General features: G+C 39.6%; 1 protein-coding gene across 1 annotated transcript in view; it reads right to left on the bottom strand.

Moving 5' to 3' along the window:
• Positions 1-1,075: 1,075 nt before the first annotated feature.
• Positions 1,076-21,889, bottom strand: part of LOC128502141 (uncharacterized) — a 190,095-nt gene continuing 169,281 nt past the window's right edge. Inside the window, exons 2-3 of the mRNA XM_053471867.1 lie at positions 18,612-18,916; positions 1,076-2,456 (exon numbers count right to left, since the gene is read on the bottom strand). Coding sequence (XP_053327842.1) covers positions 1,245-2,438 — 1,194 coding nt within the window. The 5' untranslated portion in view covers positions 2,439-2,456; positions 18,612-18,916 and the 3' untranslated portion in view covers positions 1,076-1,244. The remainder of the gene's footprint in view (positions 2,457-18,611; positions 18,917-21,889) is intronic.

Below are 21,889 nucleotides of genomic sequence, written 5' to 3'. Positions count from 1 at the left end.
CATTGGTGATAGCGGAGCCAACAGATGATTTTGCCATAATTTCTGTTGATTTAGCAAAGTTTTTCCACCAAGATGTACCTGAGACTATTGACCATTCATGTTCTATGTTTTTGAGTTTACCTTGCTCATGCTGAAATACAATCTGTGCTTCTTTTAATTGTTTTTGTAAGACATTTAAAAATCCTACATCTTTCCTTATCTCATTTGCCCACTTTTGCCATGGAAATTCACTTACTTGTGATAAATTAAACTGTAGTGGCAAAACATTTAATTTTTGAGAATTAATTTGAGAAACATTAATCTGAGTTCCATATATATATATTGCTATTGGATCGCCATCAATACAATACAGACCTTTCGATAATATTTCTGTATGCGTACATTTAGGAAACAATGCTTTAATCAATTCCCCATTAGACATTACCTGTACACATACTCTACCTTTCTCTATAGGCGTTACAAGATCATTAGATGTTTTCACACTTTGAAATGTACCTGAACATGAGCTCTGGTTATGAAAACATGAATGATATATAGTTTCGGCTTGATGAGACAAACAAATAATTTTGGACACAAAATGTAAACATGCAGACAAGTCTAACTGTTCAGGTTCTGACATATCTGTGGAAAAAACAAAATCAGGATACTCTAATTTATAAAATAATAATTGTGTACTACTGACAGGTATTCCCAATACTCTCATCGGGAATAATGTTTCTTCTTTACCTGCCATTGGTATTAAGATGTACCTCATTACTACATCCTAACCATTTATTTACCCATAAATCAGTATGATTTCGAGCAAATGTAAATTTTTCAGGTAAACTACGTAGAATTCCTAGAGGAGTAATACCACCTTGGAATGCTTGTGCCATTATTTTGAAATCAGTAGAATATTCAATTTGGATTTCCAAGCAAGCTCTGGCTACTTCTGATAAATCAGCATTAGTCATTAAAGCCATGGTTGCTTCCTGGAGATGTTGCACTGCAGGTCCTATCACAGAAGCTGTTTTTATTATCATATTCTCCAAGATTTTGTTTAAACCTTGTTGAATATGTGTTTCTTTACTTCCTATTAACCCTGCAGTTTCCAAATCAGACTTTAGTGTCTTAATATCCATAGTATTAAGTATACTTTCTACTGTATTTACACCTGTTAAAATTCCTTGTATTACATTTCTCTTTTTCCTATTCACATTTGTATTATTTCTACCCAACCAGTCATCAACACCTCTTTCCATATTTTATAAATATTTTTTGCATTGTGGAAATCTAGATGAAATTTTCCACTCTGATATATTAAAATTCCAAATTATTGTTATAAATTTACCATCTAAAAGGAGAGGTTTGGAATGGAGATAGTTTACCTGAAATGGACTTGATTCTTTAAAAACTTTGTTTTCACACACAGATATTGTTGGTGAGATGACAGTAACATTTACATCTACACATTTCCTTTCAAAATTTTTCAATCTTAAACAACACTGATAATTCCCATTGTCATTGAGAGTAGGCCGGTCTTGATGATATGTAAATCTCTTCTCAGACCATTCTACTCTACCTACTAGACCTCTATGTATCATACTCGGATTTGCATTGGAAAAACTTCCCAGGAACTCATCACCCTTAGTCCATGTCATTAAAGACTCAGGAGATAACACCGACTCAATACTACATGTCAACACTAATTGATCCCTTCCTTCTAGGATCTCTATAGAATTAGGAAATACTTCTATATTAGGAATAATCAAATCTGTAACAGTTATTGCCATTTCCACATTTACAAACTTTGAATCCCTAAATGCTTGTATTTTCCATACTATAGGTGTATTTGATATGTTATTTTGTAGTATTGTTCCTAGTTGCAGAAATTTATACCATACTTGTTCCGTGTATAATACCTTCGTTCTAGTTTCTCCATCTTTAGTTACTGTCAAACCTGGAGTATTTGGTGCTAGATCTCCAGACCAATTTACTATCACATCACCATGTATAACTACACTCAAGTACGCTACTTCATTTATAATATGATCCCAAGACCCAAATTTATCATCATCTTGTGTGTGGGTCCCTTTAGTCCAACTAAATAAATGTTTAGGCCCTATCGTAACATTTAACCTTACATTACTTTGTCTAGTAAAGTTAATTCTAATGTTACATACTGATAAGTACCCTTTCATTACACCAAAACACACATGACCATTAAAATCATCCATTTCTCTCTTCTTTCTAATAATGTCTGGGAACACTTGAGTTTCGTTTATTTGGCTAGTTAGTTGTCGAATCTGTAGATCTTCTTCAATTTGTGGATCCTCCTTAAAACAGTCAATCATCAGTATTGTCATCATCAGAACTGCTATAAACAAAAAAGATTGTCTCTTCTTGAAAGTCAAATGTCTTTGCCATAAGGAACTTTTGTTGGAGTCTGCATCACCCATGGATCTGTTTTGTACACACTAGGGAAAACAAAATATACAATATCAATATTTAGTTATATACAATTTACATTGATCAGAATTAACCCAAAAACATTTTTGTCTGCGTTTGTTACTCGCATTATCCAATGGTCGTTGAACTTTTAACATTATCTTGCCCATTGTATCTATAATGTTATACGGGCCTTCCCAATTTGCCTCCCATGGACCAGTTTTCCTAAAAGTTTTTATCATGACCATACCCCCCTTTGAAAACTTTGAAAAATCTGGAGGTGCCATTTTCTGCATACGGGTTGCTGCAAATGGAAGGAGCTCTGCTAAGTTATCTTGCAACAATTGTAACCATTTTGTTTTAGTAATAGCATCTTTTTGTGGCGTGGACAAATATAGTTCATGAGGGAAAGCAAGTGGCATTTTTCTACCAGTCGTAAGTTCAAATGGTGTATACTGTGTAGCTGATGATGTTGTACCTCTAATACCCATAAGAACAGCTGGGAGAGCTTCTACCCACGTATTACCTTTGTCAAGTAACATTTTTGCAAGTCTTGATTTCAATGTTCTGTTCATACGTTCCACAATACCAGATGATTGTGGGTGATATGGAACATGAAATAGTTGGTCTATTCCCAAAATTGCGCATAAAGACTGCATAACCTTACCAGTGAAATGAGTACCTCTATCGGATTCAAGCATTCTAGGAAAACCCCATCTGCTGAAGATATGACACAACAAAGCTTGTGCTGTACAAAAAGAATCATCTTTCCTTAATGGTATACATTCTACCCATTTAGAAAATACATCTACTACCACTAAGGCATATTTCAACCCATTTTTTCCTGCTGGTAATGGACCTATGAAATCTATTTGCAATGTAGACCATGGACCATCTGCTGGTGCTATGTGTTGCATTGGTGGTTTTTGTCCTTTGGGCCTAGGATTTACCTGTGCACAGATGAGACATGATTGCACTACTTGCTGTACTGTTTCTTCCATTTTTTCCCAATAAAATTTCTCCTTTAATACTTCTAACAACCTCTTTTGTCCTATATGACCTAGGCTTTCATGATTATACTGTGTAAAGAAAGTCTTCAAATGTTCAGGCATAACAGGACGTAATTCTCCATTTTGGTCATGACACAAAACCCCGTTCTCATGAACAAATGGAGGTTTCGGATCAACCCGAGAGGCAGCAAGGGATGGATCCTTTGCTTGTTCCTCTGTGTTAAGTTTTCTTTTGAGGGAACTAGGGAATTGTGTTATTAAAATATCAATCAGATGGATTAATGCTTTATCTACAGCATACCATCTAAAAGACTTATAAATGTGTTATGTGCTTAAGATTACAACTGATCCAACAACAGATACATCCAAACACATATCAATGAAATCACAATATGTATTTGGATATATCTCCTGAAGGCTAATGTGTTTTCTAGCTACAATAACTACACTTATCTAGGTGAATGGGTATATGGATACACTTATGAAATATGCACCGATAAACCCACCCACTGGCTTATTAAGTTAAACAATCCCTGTTCTATCTCTTCTAAGTTTTAAGGTTTGAACTGAAAACTTTCGCTTCTTCCAGAATGCAACAGAATATTTTGGAAACAACAACAGGATATCCAAGAATCCACAATGCGGCTGTCACGTTTCCCCATGCGCTGACTGGACTTGTTTATATTTTATGTTGCTCATTTCATGTTTCCAGCCACTAGTGGCCGCCCTTGCATTTCAGAACCACTCAAACCAATTATCAGGTCCAGCTGCAGTTGCTTACCTGATTATCACAGCCTTTATAAGCCTGCCCAGCCCTGCAGTCTGGGCCTTGACATTGAAGTCAAAGGACTACCTGTTTGATTCCTGCCTTGCTCCAGAACCTGCCTTGCTCCAGAACCTGCCTTGCTCCAGAACCTGCCTTGCTCCAGAACCTGCCTTGCTCCAGAACCTGCCTTGCTCCAGAACCTGCCTTGCTCCAGAACCTGCCTTGCTCCAGTACCTGCCTTGCTCCAGTACCTGCCTTGCTCCAGTACCTGCCTTGTTCCAGTACCTGCCTTGTTCCAGTACCTGCCGTGTTCCTGAGTTGCGGCCTGCGCCCCACTAAGTGGACTCCCAAGTAGAGTACCCTGCAAGTGGGCAACCTGCTGTGTGCCCTGCAAGTGGGCAACCTGCCATGTTCCTGAGTTGCGGCCAGCGCCCCAGTAAGTGGACTCCAAAGTCGAGTACCCTGTAAGTGGGCAACCTGCCGTGTGCCCTGCAAGTGGGCAACCTGCCATGTTCCTGAGTTGCGGCCTGTGCCCCACTAAGTGGACTCCCAAGTAGAGTACCCTGCAAGTGGGCAACCTGCCGTGTGCCCTGCAAGTGGGCAACCTGCCATGTTCCTGAGTTGCGGCCAGCGCCCCAGTAAGTGGACTCCAAAGTCGAGTACCCTGTAAGTGGGCAACCTGCCGTGTGCCCTGCAAGTGGGCAACCTGCCATGTTCCTGAGTTGCGGCTAGCCATGTGCCCCGAAAGAGGGCTTGTCTGCCGTGTGCCCCGCAAGAGGGCTTGTCTGCCGTGTGCCCCGCAAGAGGGCTTGTCTGCCGTGTGCCCCGCAAGAGGGCTTGTCTGCCGTGTGCCCCGCAAGAGGGCTTGTCTGCCGTGTGCCCCGCAAGAGGGCTTGTCTGCCGTGTGCCCCGCAAGAGGGCTTGTCTGCCGTGTGCCCCGCAAGAGGGCTTGTCTGCCGTGTGCCCCGCAAGAGGGCTTGTCTGCCGTGTGCCCCGCAAGAGGGCTTGTCTGCCGTGTGCCCCGCAAGAGGGCTTGTCTGCCGTGTGCCCCGCAAGTGGGCTTGTCTGCCGTGTGCCCCGCAAGTGGGCTTGTCTGCCGAGTGCCCCGCAAGTGGGCTTGTCTGCCGAGTGCCCCGCAAGTGGGCTTGTCTGCCGTGTGCCCCGCAAGAGGGCTTGTCTGCCGTGTGCCCCGCAAGAGGGCTTGTCTGCCGTGTGCCCCGCAAGAGGGCTTGTCTGCCGTGTGCCCCGCAAGAGGGCTTGTCTGCCGTGTGCCCCGCAAGAGGGCTTGTCTGCCGTGTGCCCCGCAAGAGGGCTTGTCTGCCGTGTGCCCCGCAAGAGGGCTTGTCTGCCGTGTGCCCCGCAAGAGGGCTTGTCTGCCGTGTGCCCCGCAAGAGGGCTTGTCTGCCGTGTGCCCCGCAAGAGGGCTTGTCTGCCGTGTGCCCCGCAAGAGGGCTTGTCTGCCGTGTGCTCCGCAAGAGGGCTTCCTGCCAAGTGACATTCCTTGTTCAATTATTGTTGTACCATCACATGCAATACAGCTCTTAAACCTGATCTTCTGTCTGTGGTTCATTCCTGCGCCTGTCTGTAACAACCCCAGGCCGTCATGCATCGTGGGGTACAGACAGAGCCCCTCGTATCCCCTGCACCTGGGCTCCTTATCTATCTGTGTCCTCAGCTCGTGACAGAATGTCAAGGCCCATACAAGGAGTCCGCGGGGATACCTGCAACGTGGAATTAGTGGTGAACACCAAGACCCAGACACAAGGAAAGATGATGAGACCACAGGTCTGGGAGCATCCGGAGGCTGCTCCTTGCGGTGGGGGTATGTCACGTTTCCCCATGCGCTGACTGGACTTGTTTATATTTTATGTTGCTCATTTCATGTTTCCAGCCACTAGTGGCCGCCCTTGCATTTCAGAACCACTCAAACCAATTATCAGGTCCAGCTGCAGTTGCTTACCTGATTATCACAGCCTTTATAAGCCTGCCCAGCCCTGCAGTCTGGGCCTTGACATTGAAGTCAAAGGACTACCTGTTTGATTCCTGAGTGGTTCCAGAACCTGCCTTGCTCCAGAACCTGCCTTGCTCCAGTACCTGCCGTGTTCCTGAGTTGCGGCCTGCGCCCCACTAAGTGGACTCCCAAGTAGAGTACCCTGCAAGTGGGCAACCTGCTGTGTGCCCTGCAAGTGGGCAACCTGCCATGTTCCTGAGTTGCGGCCAGCGCCCCAGTAAGTGGACTCCAAAGTCGAGTACCCTGTAAGTGGGCAACCTGCCGTGTGCCCTGCAAGTGGGCAACCTGCCATGTTCCTGAGTTGCGGCCTGCGCCCCACTAAGTGGACTCCCAAGTAGAGTACCCTGCAAGTGGGCAACCTGCCGTGTGCCCTGCAAGTGGGCAACCTGCCATGTTCCTGAGTTGCGGCCAGCGCCCCAGTAAGTGGACTCCCAAGTCGAGTAACCTGTAAGTGGGCAACCTGCCGTGTGCCCTGCAAGTGGGCAACCTGCCGTGTTCCTGAGTTGCGGCCAGCCATGTGCCCCGAAAGAGGGCTTGTCTGCCGTGTGCCCCGCAAGAGGGCTTGTCTGCCGTGTGCCCCGAAAGAGGGCTTGTCTGCCGTGTGCCCCGAAAGAGGGCTTGTCTGCCGTGTGCCCCGCAAGAGGGCTTGTCTGCCGTGTGCCCCGCAAGAGGGCTTGTCTGCCGTGTGCCCCGCAAGAGGGCTTGTCTGCCGTGTGCCCCGCAAGAGGGCTTGTCTGCCGTGTGCCCCGCAAGAGGGCTTGTCTGCCGTGTGCCCCGCAAGAGGGCTTGTCTGCCGTGTGCCCCGCAAGTGGGCTTATCTGCCGTGTGCCCCGCAAGAGGGCTTGTCTGCCGTGTGCCCCGCAAGAGGGCTTGTCTGCCGTGTGCCCCGCAAGAGGGCTTGTCTGCCGTGTGCCCCGCCAGAGGGCTTGTCTGCCGTGTGCCCCGCCAGAGGGCTTGTCTGCCGTGTGCCCCGCAAGAGGGCTTGTCTGCCGTGTGCCCCGCAAGAGGGCTTCCTGCCAAGTGACATTCCTTGTTCAATTATTGTTGTACCATCACATGCAATACAGCTCTTAAACCTGATCTTCTGTCTGTGGTTCATTCCTGCGCCTGTCTGTAACAACCCCAGGCCGTCATGCATCGTGGGGTACAGACAGAGCCCCTCGTATCCCCTGCACCTGGGCTCCTTATCTATCTGTGTCCTCAGCTCGTGACAGCGGCTATGATACAACAATACAAACTTTTACTAGAACGTTCCAAATATAAAACAATACAAATAACAGTACAATAACAATAATCCCCACATTAATTGACAGACTTACAACAAATACATATATATAAGTTCCTATTTACAATATTCAAACATGCATGTTCATAGTTACCTTCCCTGAGAGCTCCAGGTTAGTGATGTTACTTTGTCTCTTTACTTTCTCTCCTCCTCATCTCCTCCTTTCACTACCTGTCCCTTGATATACTAGAGGGTCCCAATTGAGTCTACTGGGAGATCCCTGATTGGACCCTGTGGTTGCCGTAGTTACCCTTTGAAGTGATTCCCTTTGGCCAACACCACACCCTGGGGTCTTTACAATCATGGGGCAGTAAAACCCAAAGATCTCCTGATCTGATTATTGACATGACACTCTATTTTTACAATCTATTTTATGCGAAAACCTGTCTTTCTTCCACACACCCTTCATCACGCATATCAGTGTTATCTAAACTAAAACAAAAGGTTTCCCAAATATTTATCATTCCCGGCCACCTCCCATGCATCTTGATTTAACTAGTATTAACAGAAACCATGATATATATATATATATATATATATATACACATACATACCTACATATGCATATCTACACACATGTACATCCATACACCCGCATACACGTGTCCATATACATATTTATTCACACAACTGCTAATAGTGTAACAGTCGCCCCCTTGTGACCATTCAACTTGATGCATGGTCACACATTAGACAATAATTGTTTCTGCCTAAATTCAATTAACATTTGCATCTTCTGTCTTTGGATGTTAAAAACCTTGTTTAAATAGATGACCATACCGATTACCACCATTAACACAACCACTTGTCCTATTAGCAGTCCTCGCAAACCAACTTCCATCCAAGTATTTGTTAAAACCAAGCTCACATCACCATCATGTAACAATTCATTCAACTCCACTCCTGCCTTCTCTATATTATTGCTTATTTGGATTAGATGGGTATCCTTTCTTTCTAACAATTTATGTAAATTCAGGGACAGTGGGTCTATGTGGATGTTAAATACAGGGACATATCTTTCTGGTTGGATATTGTCTGGTACACTGTCGAGGTACATATCATTCTTATAGATAGGGATTGGTGTAATAACGACCCCCCCAATGCTAGTGTACTCATGAGGTGTAAAGCAAAAATTTGGTCTGTGTATAGGACACCGCTGATCCCCATAGAGATACTCCCCGACATTGGTCACCACACAATATTGCCCTTCATGGTTGTATGTGACTTTTACCGTTGGTGTTCTCCATTTGGTCAGTTGGATTGGGCATCCGTTCCCGGTTATAGTATTGGTTATCTTTGTTGTCGTGTTGGTTTCCATCCTGGTTTTGGTTCTGGGTTCTGGAACCGGATTGTTGGTGCCCTTTAACTTTTCTTCTCCTGTTATGACCTCACTTTGACTTAGGCCACATATTGGAGTGATGATCTTGAATACATCACAGCGACACAAGTACTGATTGTCTTTACTAACACAACATGCTGTGTTAGGCACCTTCCAATTCCCTTGAACTTTCGCCAATAGTTTTGGCACATTCAATCTTTCCTTGTAAATATTCTTCTCCAAATATCCGATAGATCTTACAGATGCCAGCGTGCTGACCATATCTTCACTTGGGTTGAAGATCGGTATTGACATGGTAAAAGACACATACAAGCCGTTAATTGAACAATTGGTATGATTTCCACTGCAAGGGTGCGCACCTCCAATCGGATGCGGTGTGACAATACCCAGATTACGGATTACTGTTACCGGTAGAGGTGTACAGTTCCTGTTGCTATAGTACCCCTGAGGACAGTACCAGTGGGTGAGGTCCCTATCCTTCAATATATCTGGAATTTTCCCTGACTGTATATCCCTTATAATATTACTTATTTTATTCAAAACAAAGCTCCCATAGGCTGTACATACAATCTCTCGCCCTTCTTTGTTTTCTGTAACTCTCTGATTGTTTTCTTCTATGAGCGCATTCAGTTTTACTTGCGTTCTGGAAAACAATTTTGCTATGTCATGCATGTTCAATATTGTAAAAGTTTCCTCTGCTGCAAGACCCTCGATCCCCTGCAGGACAGGTTTCAAAACGTGCTTTCCTTCTTGTTGTTCAAATTTATTGATATGAGCCCGTATTGCCTTTAAATCTGCCCTATTCCAAATGGACATCCCTGACCCAAAAAGTCCCGTGGCTGTCCCAATTATTCCCTCCAGACTCCTTACTCACCTCAGCCTATGAGTACCTTTTAGATGGGAAACCTCCTGCCCTGTGAAGGGATCTTGAGTCCTGCGTGCATAGGATGAAACTAAATCGGCTAATAATGACGAATAAAACAAAGACACATTACTTCTTTCACAAAACCCGAATTCCGCCATATCCCACTTAGACAAATTTAACACCACCGGTACATGTATGAATTTCACATTATTATACAAAGTTCCATGAATGGAGGTAGCCGTGAGGCCACTTGTGGGCCCTTCCTGTGTTACCGGGCATTCCATGGATATGTTTGTTTTGTGTCCCATGGTTGTTGTTGCTACCGTTGCATGGACAGTTGATGACTTTGCTCTAGGGTATACCCTGAGATAAATCGTTCCAGGTACCTGAGACTCTGCGTTTTGTGAGCCAAGGTTCACGATAAAATAATATGCCCACTTCCCAGTATCCTCAAGGCGTGCGTCATGGAGCAACAGTGACCCATTCGGAAAAACGGTGACTCTATCTTTGTAAGTCGGAGCTTCCCCAACCTTTCCATTGGTCCACGCCATCTACTTGTCAGCAGGCCCCCACCAAGAGATTTTATGATCTTTTGTTCTTTGCACATAGACAGGGAGGAAGACTGCTTCTCCCTCATCGCAGAATACTGGATCTTTGTCTTTATTGATTCTTATGACGGGTTGTTGACATGCAACCACGCCCACGTATATGACCAGGATGCACACGGCTCTCATCTTCCTGTATATGAGACAAACAAAAAATTTTAAGAGACAGTCATGATTACCACGTCCTGTATATTCTCTATATTTTCCCTTCTGTTAGGTCAAACTGTTAATTTGTCAATTTCTTTTTAATCTCGGGGTCCTGTATTTGAACTTCTGATATATCTGGTGTTAGCTTAGTTACGGCACAAACAGCGGGGCACACAGTATTTGTTTCTGGCATGTCGCCCCCTTGTGCTCCCTGTTTTGCTAGTAAGTCAGCAGTCACATTTAGTTCCCAATGTGGTAAATGTGTTGAATGTGCCTTTATCTTGCATACTCCAGGTACGTGTGAAAATGTTTGCGCCATTGATAATAAAACATATCAAGTAGTTTACTAGTCTTAGAAAAGATCTTATAGTAGGAATACTGACAGGTAGAGGTAAACAAAGGATGGATTTTACCTTGTCTGACGCCACTGCTCGACCATCTGATGTGATGGAAATTCCTAAAAATGATACAGACTCACGTGATATCTGAGCTTTTGTAGGGTTACCCTTCACTCCAGCCTCTTTCAGGATTCCTCGAAGTTCATCCAGTTGTATACGTTGCTGTTTATAACTAGTCGCTAGGAGTAAATCATCCACATTTTGCAAAAGATTCTTGTGGGAAGAGAATTTGGTTAAGTGATCCCTCATTTTGGAATGTTTTCCTAAAATGGCTTCTAATACTTCTTTGTCTGGATGGTTCTCTGTTAGTTTTAACAAATCATATTTAACATCATTTAGTTTGATGGCTGCTATTGCATGTGAATCTGGAATTACCACCGTCCTGGTACCTGTTTTGGGAGAACTTTGTAACAACATGAGGTTAGTCAAATCCAACATGCATCCATTAGTTACCAAAAAATCAGATCCTAACAAACAAGTCTCATTTGGAAGTGACATTAAGGCTAATGGTTGTTTTGCCGACAAATTCCCAATTCTGATGTCTAAAGGTTTGGATAATGCTGCCTCTACATTATTTCCTGCAAAACTTTGAAGACATAATGGTTCCCCTGAGGATACTGGTGATTCTTGAGTATGAAAAATGGAAATGGCAGCTCCTGTATCAAGTATCATTTTGCACTGATGGCCCCTTATCACTGCTGATACTTGAGGGCGCCCACACCTATCCAGAGTTATAGGTGCAACATATTTGGGAGCCTGTTCCCGTCATTGATTAAGATGGGACCAGGTGATGCTGGGAAGCCTTTAAATCACCTGCCTGGTCCTTGGTTTTTAATTCCATCTCTTTTAATTGTTCTCTTAGTTGATGGTAAGTTAATTCAAAATAGGAAGGAGTGTTTTGTTCTCTATACCTTTTGTTTTGATACCAGGTATGAGAAAAGTCCCTTCCTCCTCCTTTCCATTCAAGTCTAACCCAGAAAAACCTGTTTTGAGGCTGTGACCTTTTTATCCACTTTGGATTGTAGGGAGTGTTATCTTCCCCTGGGCAGTATGGGCCTTCTAAAGGTTGTAAGGGTTGATTATGAATTGGTACATTATATAATGTTCTACCTGTACTGTCATAACCCAAAATTGTATCATTTCCTCCTGTAGAAGGAAACAGACATGTTCTTATGGAGACAGGGGTTTTCATTGTGTCAGCCTGCCCATTCTCAACATTCTGTTGTTCTATCAATATGGAACATTCTCCCCTACTGTGCTGGTTAATAACTTCCCCTAATGCAACTGGTACACAATTGTTTGATTCAGTAGAATCATTGTCCCAAGTGTCTGGGTAGGGCTCCTCCCAATCATTCATTACATATGCGCATGTAGGAGCAGATGGTTTACATTTCAATTCCTGAAGCATCATGTTTTGTTCTTTTAAAACAACAAGTGATTTTAACAACTCAATCTCTCTTTCTCTACATGGGGCATGGTCTATAGACTTATCTTGCCCCGCAGAACTGAGCTGGATGTGCATGTCTTTAAGACGTTTCTGCTCAGTCTGGCTCTCTGTCAGCATTACTTTATAATCACTATTTTCTTTTTTAACAATTTCATTTTCTTTTTTTACTTCTTGAAGGGTTCGCTGACACTCACTTAATCTGCCCTTCATTGCGAGGCATGCAGCAAAGAGACTAGCCACTGCCATGCCTTTCTTATTTTTCTTTTTCAATTTCTTTGAGGTAGTAACCTCTGTATCAAAAAGCTCCTGGACATAGGCCCAAAGATCATTTTGTAATTTTGTCTCACAAGCAAACTCTGAACTTTTGTGTTCATCAATATATTTGATAACAAAACTTTCTAATTGTGAAACTGCTTCCATATTTACTCAAATCAAAGCTACCGCCAAACTAATTTTTTTTAAACTAATTATTCATCCAGATTACAATGGCATTAAAACCAAAATCCGAATTTAAGATCAAAATAAAACCAAATCAATTACTCCAAAGTTACAAAATTATAGGCTAACCAATAGAAACCAAATAAAAGAAAACCATAAGTCCTTTTAACTTTACGGATAACAAAATCAAAATAAAACAAAAATAGGCTTTTACCTTTAAGCAACAAAACAAAATAAAACAAAAATATGCTTTTACCTTTAAGCAACAAAACAAAATAAAACAAAAATAGGCTTTTACCTTTAAAACAAAAATAGGTTCTTTCACTTTTTTAAAAAAACAAAAATAGGCTGTTTCACCTTTAAAATAAAAAATAAAAATAACACCCAGGGGTTTTACCTTTTGGGTTTTTAACAAAATAAAACAAAACATCAACAAAAAAAAAATAGGTTCTTTCACCTTTTAAAATAAAACTAAAAACCAGGCTCTTTGACCTTTGGGTTTTTAACAAAAATAAAACAAAACATCCAGTGGTCTTACTTGTCCTCTTTTCAGTGTTCGCTAGCTCTTCTGAAATTATCCAACATTATTTTTCCACCTTCAAAACTTAATGCAGCAGCTTCTTTTAATATTTAAAACCATAAACCAACAAAGTGACCCTGTTACTGGTGGTTGGCTGCTTCAGCCTGAAACCCTCCAAAGCCCTTCAATGTCATACAACAAAGCTAGGTGTTGATCCTGGAAAAATACAAAAGATTTTCAGTCCCTTCGTGGTCGCCAATGTTAAGTTTTCTTTTGAGGGAACTAGGGAATTGTGTTATTAAAATATCAATCAGATGGATTAATGCTTTATCTACAGCATACCATCTAAAAGACTTATAAATGTGTTATGTGCTTAAGATTACAACTGATCCAACAACAGATACATCCAAACATATCAATGAAATCACAATATGTATTTGGATATATCTCCTGAAGGCTAATGTGTTTTCTAGCTACAATAACTACACTTATCCAGGTGAATGGGTATATGGATACACTTATGAAATATGCACCGATAAACCCACCCACTGGCTTATTAAGTTAAACAATCCCTGTTCTATCTCTTCTAACTTCTAAGGTTTGAACTGAAAACTTTCGCTTCTTCCAGAATGCAACAGAATATTTTGGAAACAACAACAGGATATCCAAGAATCCACAATGCGGCTATGATACAACAATACAAACTTTTACTAGAACGTTCCAAATATAAAACAATACAAATAACAATAATCCCCACATTAATTGACACACTTACAACAAATACATATATATAAGTTCCTATTTACAATATTCAAACATGCATGTTCATAGTTACCTTCCCTGAGAGCTCCAGGTTAGTGATGTTACTTTGTCTCTTTACTTTCTCTCCTCCTCCTCTCCTCCTTTCACTACCTGTCCCTTGATATACTAGAGGGTCCCAATTGAGTCTACTGGGAGATCCCTGATTGGACCCTGTGGTTGCCGTAGTTACCCTTTGAAGTGATTCCCTTTGGCCAACACCACACCCTGGGGTCTTTACAATCATGGGGCAGTAAAACCCAAAGATCTCCTGATCTGATTATTGACATGACACTCTATTTTTACAATCTATTTTATGCGAAAACCTGTCTTTCTTCCACACACCCTTCATCACGCATATCAGTGTTATCTAAACTAAAACAAAAGGTTTCCCAAATATTTATCATTCCCGGCCACCTCCCATGCATCTTGATTTAACTAGTATTAACAGAAACCATGATATATATATATACACATATATAGGTATGTATGTGTATATATACACATACACATACATACCTACATATGCATATCTACACACATGTACATCCATACACCCGCATACACGTGTCCATATACATATTTATTCACACAACTGCTAATAGTGTAACACTCTGCAAATGAGGGAGACTGCGTACTTGCCTTTTTTTTACCAATGCTATGACTACAGGCTCAGTTTGGTATACGGGTTCACCTGTTAAAGCTGCCCGTTTGGCTAACATGTCAGCTGTTTCATTCCCTACACTGTGAAAATCTTTGTCCTTTCTATGTGCTGGTACTTTAACTATGGCATGAAATTCTGGAACTTGAGAAGCAAGTTCAAATATAGCTTCAAGTGAATCTTTGTGTGTTAACACTTTGTTTGAAGCATCTACAAAGCCTCTTCTTTTCCATATTGGTAAATGTTCTGTCAATGATCTTACTACATATGAACTATCACTATAGATCACTAGGGGGCCTTTACTTTCTTTGTCCTCAATCTCCAATGCAGTTTTTAAAGCTTCCAATTCTGCTCTTTGTGCTGAGAAGTGTCCTGGCAATTTATGTTCAATTGAATACCCTCTTTCTGGATACCAAATAGAATATCCTGTGTAATACTTTCCATCTGAACAAAATCTGGACCCATCAACAAATCCAGATTCATCAAATTTTCCTACCTCCTTTCTGAAAACCGAAGGAAGATCATCTTCTAAGTTTACAATACACTCATGTGGTTTACCTTCATATTGCATAAGTTGTGGAAGCACATACTTAGCCTTATGATCCACCGTGATGCTTTTAGAAGACAATGCCAACAACCACTGTGAAAATCTCTGATTTGAAACACCTGGTGGTGTTTGGAGAGTGATATCGTTAAACCCCACTATGTGCTCAGATGGCATTACAGCAAAATGCACTCCAACTAAATGCCTTGCACAAACATCCAATCCTCTTTCCACTGGGGAAAGAACCTTGGAGAAGTACCCTACAATTCTCCATGTTTCTTGTTGCAATTGTAAAAGTACTGCTGAGACAGCCGTCTCAGACGTATGTACTTGAATAGCAAAAGGTGCAGTAGGATGTATGGTAGCTAAAGTAGGTGCCCTTGGCAGATCTTGTTTAAGAACCTCAAAAGAATTTTGATGCTCTTCCTGCCATGGACCAAAACAAGATTCATTATCCTTTAACAGGTCATATTTCAGCAAATCCTTCAATGAATTCCCTGGAAAAATTCATCAATCCCAAAAACTGTCTTAATGCCTTAAGTGATGTTGGTACTGGAAGTGAAGCAATTGTTTTAATTCTTTCCTGTACTGGCTTTCTATGTCCTGGACCAATATGAACCCCTAAGTATTGTACTTCTGGTTGCATCAGTTTCACCTTACGTGTGTTCAATTTTAACCCAGATTCCTACAACAGAGAAAATAATTCAGTCAAAAGAATCAAATGTTCTTCTTCAGTTTCAGTTTGCAGAAGCATGTCGTCAACATATTGTAGCAAGCATTCTGGTTTAGAAAATTTAGACAAATGCCAATGCCTGGTGAAAATAAGTTGGTGAACTGTGAAATCCTTGGGGTAAAACAGTAAACACATATTGCTGATTCTGAAAAGTAAAAGCAAATTTATACTGACAGCTCTGTGTGAGAGGTACTGAAAAGAAACCATTACTCACATCTAACACAGTAAAAACTTCAGCATTTTCCTGTAGTCGTGACATCATATCTGGAGTATCTGCTACCACATGTGCTGAAGCTGGTGTGTATTTGTTTAATACTCTTAAATCAATAGTTAATCTCCATGAATCATCAGTTTTTTAACAGGCCATAAAGGGTTGTTGCATGGACTGTTTGATTTCCTTACCACCCCTCTTTGTTCCAGATCATTTACCACACTTGCAATTGAATTTATTGCTTCTGGTGGAAACCTGTATTGTCGCTGAGCTGGAGGATCAGGTCCCTGTATATCAATCATTACATCTTTGAATTTCCCACATTCATTTTTACTTTGCGCCCAAAGTAAAGGAAATTTTTGTACTATCTCTTTAAGACATTGGTTATTACCAGTATATGGCCATTGTATTTCTGTAGAAATTGCCTCTACTGGACATACAAATCCCAAATCACCGTATTCTGAGGGATCTACCAACACTGGTTTTCTACCCTTAGCATCTTTCCAAATTGCCTTATTTCCAAGATCAACAATCAAACCTCTTTTCTGCATTACATCAGTACCAATAATATTATCAACATCCTTGCAATACCAAATATCAATTTTTGTTTTTAAATATCCTGGTATTTCTAAAGGAATATCTGATATTAATGTTGCAGTAGCACCACCTGTTTTGTCAAATCCTATAACAGTACATTTAGGTGCCTCGTGCGACAACGGTAACTTCAAGCTGGTTACACTTAGCTGTGCTCCTGTGTCAATCAAGAATTCAGTATCATGACCCTTTAGAAAACCCCGTACATGAGGTCTGACACAACCATCCAAATAAACCGGAGCCAAAAATTCAAGTGGACGCGGGGGCAGGGTCTCAGACCGTCATTGTGGAACAAGTAATTTATCCTTCGCACTGCATGTGTTATCAACATAACTTTGTCTGTTTTCTAAAGCAGCATTATTTGCAGTAGCTACAATTTCCCTGACTTCTCTAATGAGTGGTGCATATGGAGATTCTCTCTGTGATGTAGTGTGTACTGGATTACTTCTATCTATTTGGTCAGACGTGTGAATAAATCGATTTGATTTCCCTTGTCCTTTACATTGCATATCATAAAAAGGTTTACGACATTGTTTTTTAATGTGACCTGGTTTGTTACAATAGAAACACTGTATAGGTTCTTTGTTCTAAATCCTTTGTCCCCTGGGAGCCAACATGTGGTTCCTTTTAAACTCCTGAGGAGGGGAAGGGGGATGAAAGGAATTAACCCTTTCCTTTCTGTGTGTGTAAAAACTTTTGTTAATAGCAGCCACATTCATTTTAACCTTTTCATTTTTGCGTTCCCTTCTGATTTTATCAATAAACGCAGCAGCATCCTCAAGTCTTTACATATCCAAAGCAATTGCAATACTAGTAGGATCCAAATATTTAAACTTTTTAACAAACACTTGTATCATAGAAGCAGGACATTCATCATCAGAAATTTTAAAAACTATTCTATATGCCTGCTCAAATCTTAACAAAAAAGAAAATGGATCCTCTGAAATTGTAGGTTTCAGGTTTTCTAGTATGTCAAGTGTTGGATTTTCATTTCCAGTTGTAAACTTAATCAACTGTTGGAGTCTATCCTTATCTGTTCCATGGATGATTTCATCATCCTCCACTATATGAGTACTTATTGGAGCTACTAATCTCCTACTCATGTATGTAGGTAACCAAATTTTAAATAATCTGTTTCTCTGTTCATTGGACAAATTATGCTTCTCTGTATTCGATTCAAATACATCTGCATTACCAAATGCATCCAAATTAGAATTATACGGCGGTAAGTAATTTCATTAATTCGCTTTGTATCTGTAATTTTAATTTTGCTGCTTTATTTCTAAGCTTCTTCCTTTGGAGTTCCTGTTCTGAACTGACCTCTGGTTCATCCTCTACATTTTCTGGAATTAAGCTGTGTCTTTGTCTATCTCCCCTTGTAATTACACAAACTTGTTTCAAGTCTTTCTGCAATTTTGTAATTAACAAATTCTTAATTTCTAAGCAATCCGACAAATCAGAAATATCTTCAGTTAATAAATCACATTTAGGACATTCCTTTTCTATTGCACACACATTGTGCATCACATTTTTAACCATGTCACTACTCTGTGAATTACTTTGACTAACATCATTATTAGTCAGATTAACACCACCATCAAGTAATGTATTAAAAATCTTAATCATTTTCATTACATTCCTCAACTTTTGTTTCTCCTTATTCACAGAAAATATCTTTTTGTCTATCTTATTTGCATCTTCACATTGACGCCATAAATCATGCCACAAAGCTGAATCACTAGCCGTATAAGGAACAAACGTAAATTCAAATTTACTTCCGGAAGACAAAGTATTAATAAAATCCATACTTACCGTAGATCAGTTGCTTGCTCAGTCTGCTCTCACTACGATACACGGTTCTGGAATGCTCTTCCTTCTCACCACGTGGTCTTGTAATGGTCTGGTAGTGTCGAATTACACTTTCTTCTGATCACACTGCTAGGTTTTTTGTTTTTAGTCAGAGGATCTCTTTGATCTCTTCAGACAACTGCACACTATACCCCTTTTGTCGGAAGAGGAAAAGTCAAAAACAAACGTGCAGTAAAGGCTCGCCGTAGAAAACTGACTAAAGACTGGCTGGCTCGCCAATTTGTTAGAATATTCTTTGTCTTGAATATCTAAGCTTCTCCAGTGATCAAACAGCAATCAAGACCACAGCTTCTATGTCTACTAATTAGGTTTATTCGATGACAAATTATCAATTCATACAATATCAATGCTGGAACAAATGTTGATAAAAGGTACTGTAGGCTAAGTATCTTGGTGAGATGAAGATGAGAGCGTGGAAAGAGACCTTATCCTTGTCGTCATGCCAATTTATACCCCTTTACATTTGGTTAGGGTATACGTAAATGAATCCTATTGGAGCAGTCATATGATACACCAGCATTCCACAGAAGACCCTCTAAACTACGTCATTTAGTTGATACCATATGTTCCTAGCACTCAAGTTGCATTCAGGCCTAAAATGTGCAGAACAAAATAAAAGTATAAAAATGATTTCTTACACCTGGAGTCCTACCTGACCACGGTGTCTCCAAACTACTTGTACGTGACACTCTGAAAGTATTTTGGAACAATGAATTTGAAATATTTACCTCAGCGATTGATCTGAAAAACTGGATCAAGAAGAAAAATCTATAATTTTAGTGAATGGACTTATTAGTATTATTATTATTATTACATATATTTTTTTTTCCTTTTTTTTTTCCATATCTAATTTATGATCATATTGGGATAATGTTTTCTTGCTACACACTACTAAGGGGATTTTTGTGTTGTTTAACACTAAGAATAACGTCACCTTTTTTTATTATTTTTATTCATTTATTTATTTATTTATTTATTTATTTTTTCTTCTTTTTTTTTCTTTTTCCACAATCCTAAAGATAATCACACGAATCACATGTATTTACATATTAGTGATAGGGGTAATAACGATTTGGGTCCTATTTTTAAATTTAACAGTAACTATTCAATATTCACAATTCACAAGAGATATAAAACAAATGAATAAATGGTTAAAATAAGACACTTATTACATTTTTTTATTTTATTTATTTATTTATTTTTCTTCCCTCATCTATATCGGCTATATACATGAATTTACATATTAGGTGTAATAACGATTCACAAACTCACAAAAGATATACAACAAATGAACAAAAGGTAAAACAAGACACTTAATACACTTGACTTTGATCTTCATTCATTTTTTTTTTTCTTCTTTTCTTTTCTCTTTTTTTTTTTTTTCTTTTTCTTCCCTCATCTATATCAGCTATATAAATATAATATTTGGTAATTTCTTTTTTTATTTTTTATTTATTTATTTATTTATTTTTTTCTCCCCTCCTCTTACACAATCTTATTGATAATTACATGAATTACACGAACTTACATAATGGTGATAGGGATAAGAATGATTTGAATGGTATCTTTATAATTTTAATGGTAATTATTCAATATCCACAAACTCACAAGAGATATAAAAGAAATGAACAAATGGTTAAAATAAGACACTTGGTATATTCGAGTATGATATTTTTTTTATTTTTTTTTTATAACCGCACGATTCTTTTTTTTTTATTTATTTATTTGTTTTTTGAGTATAAAATACAACATAAAAAAGGGAATACAGTACAATATTTAGACAAATAACAAACAAGGTACAGTTAAAAAAAACTGACAAAACTAAGACAACAATTATTGTGGATTCCGTGATTCCATAGATTAAATATACTGAATATGTAAGTATGGACTCATTTGGGGTTTTCGCATTTACATAATAGTGTGTATATATATTTCATTATCGTTACTAAGGTATATTGGCCTTATTTGTTTCCTTAGCCTATAGCCGGGGACAAAAGAAAAGTAGATATAAAGTATTTAGTCAGACTTATTTCTAATCTAATTTGCCGTCTGAAATGAGGTTGATCCACTTTTCCCATATTTCCTGATTTTTATTAGTACCTCTATCTTGTGTTATGATCAATTTCTCCATGTGGCATTGGTGTAGGATTTGCGATCTTACTATTATCCATGATATTGGCTCTGGAGATCTCCACTTTCTAGCTATTACTATCTTAATGGCTGTCAATATGTGTAATAATAGTTGTATTTCTTGACTTGTGGCTTTAGGTAAATTCAAATGTAATAACGCTCTATCTGGAGTTAATGTCCATTGCGAGCCAAATATATCTGTAAGTTTTTCCGATACCTTCATCCACAGTCTATTTAAAAAGGGACAATTCCACCATGTGTGGAGAAAATCTCCCTTAAAATATCCACACCTCCAGCAGTTCGGTATATTGTTTGGATACATTTTTACTAAAGTTGTAGGAACTAAATACCAACGATTCATTAATGTATATTGTACCTCATTCAAGTTTAGGCAGTGTATATTTTTATAAGTTAGATTCAACGATTTATTCCAGTCCTCTATAGTAATTCTACTTCCCAGATCCTTCTCCCATTTTTTTAGGGCCAAAGGGGTATGATCTTTTTTCAGTAATGCTATAAGTTGAAGCTCCTTTGAGAGTGCTTTTCGCTGAGTGTCTCCTTCGGTCAAATAGCCTAAGAGTTCTTGTATTTTGGGGTTTAAGTTCCACTTTAGTGACTTTAGTAGGAAACTTTTTACTCTTAAATAATTATAACATTCTTCGATTGGAAGCTGGTATTCAATTTGGAGTTGCGAAAAGGATTTAATTGCAATTCCATCCGTCAAATTTTTTATTAAGAGTATACCTCTTTGGCTCCAGGGTTTCAAATTTATATTCTCCATACAGTTTCCTAAAATATGGCGTGGGAGGCTCGTTATGATCTTATCTTTTAATCCTGCCTGCCTTTTTACCCAATTCCAATTTTTAAGGAGCTGTCTCAGAACCATACTATTTGCCGTTTCCATTATATGAGTGGCTTTTTTGGTCGATAACCAAAAAATAGTTCGTAAATTATTATATGGGTAATTTCTTGGAATCTCTGCTCTATACCACGGTTCTTGAGTTGCTTCATTTCTCTGTGTTAAACATGCTTGTAAAAATATAGCCGCTTGTGAATAGTCTTGAATAAGTGGCACGCTTAGACCTCCTTGT

Source organism: Spea bombifrons, chromosome 7, assembly GCF_027358695.1.
Source record: "Spea bombifrons isolate aSpeBom1 chromosome 7, aSpeBom1.2.pri, whole genome shotgun sequence".
NCBI classification, from domain to species: Eukaryota; Metazoa; Chordata; class Amphibia; order Anura; family Pelobatidae; genus Spea; species Spea bombifrons.
Note: the sequence above shows the minus strand (reverse complement) of the source record. Positions and strands in the feature narration are given on the sequence as shown.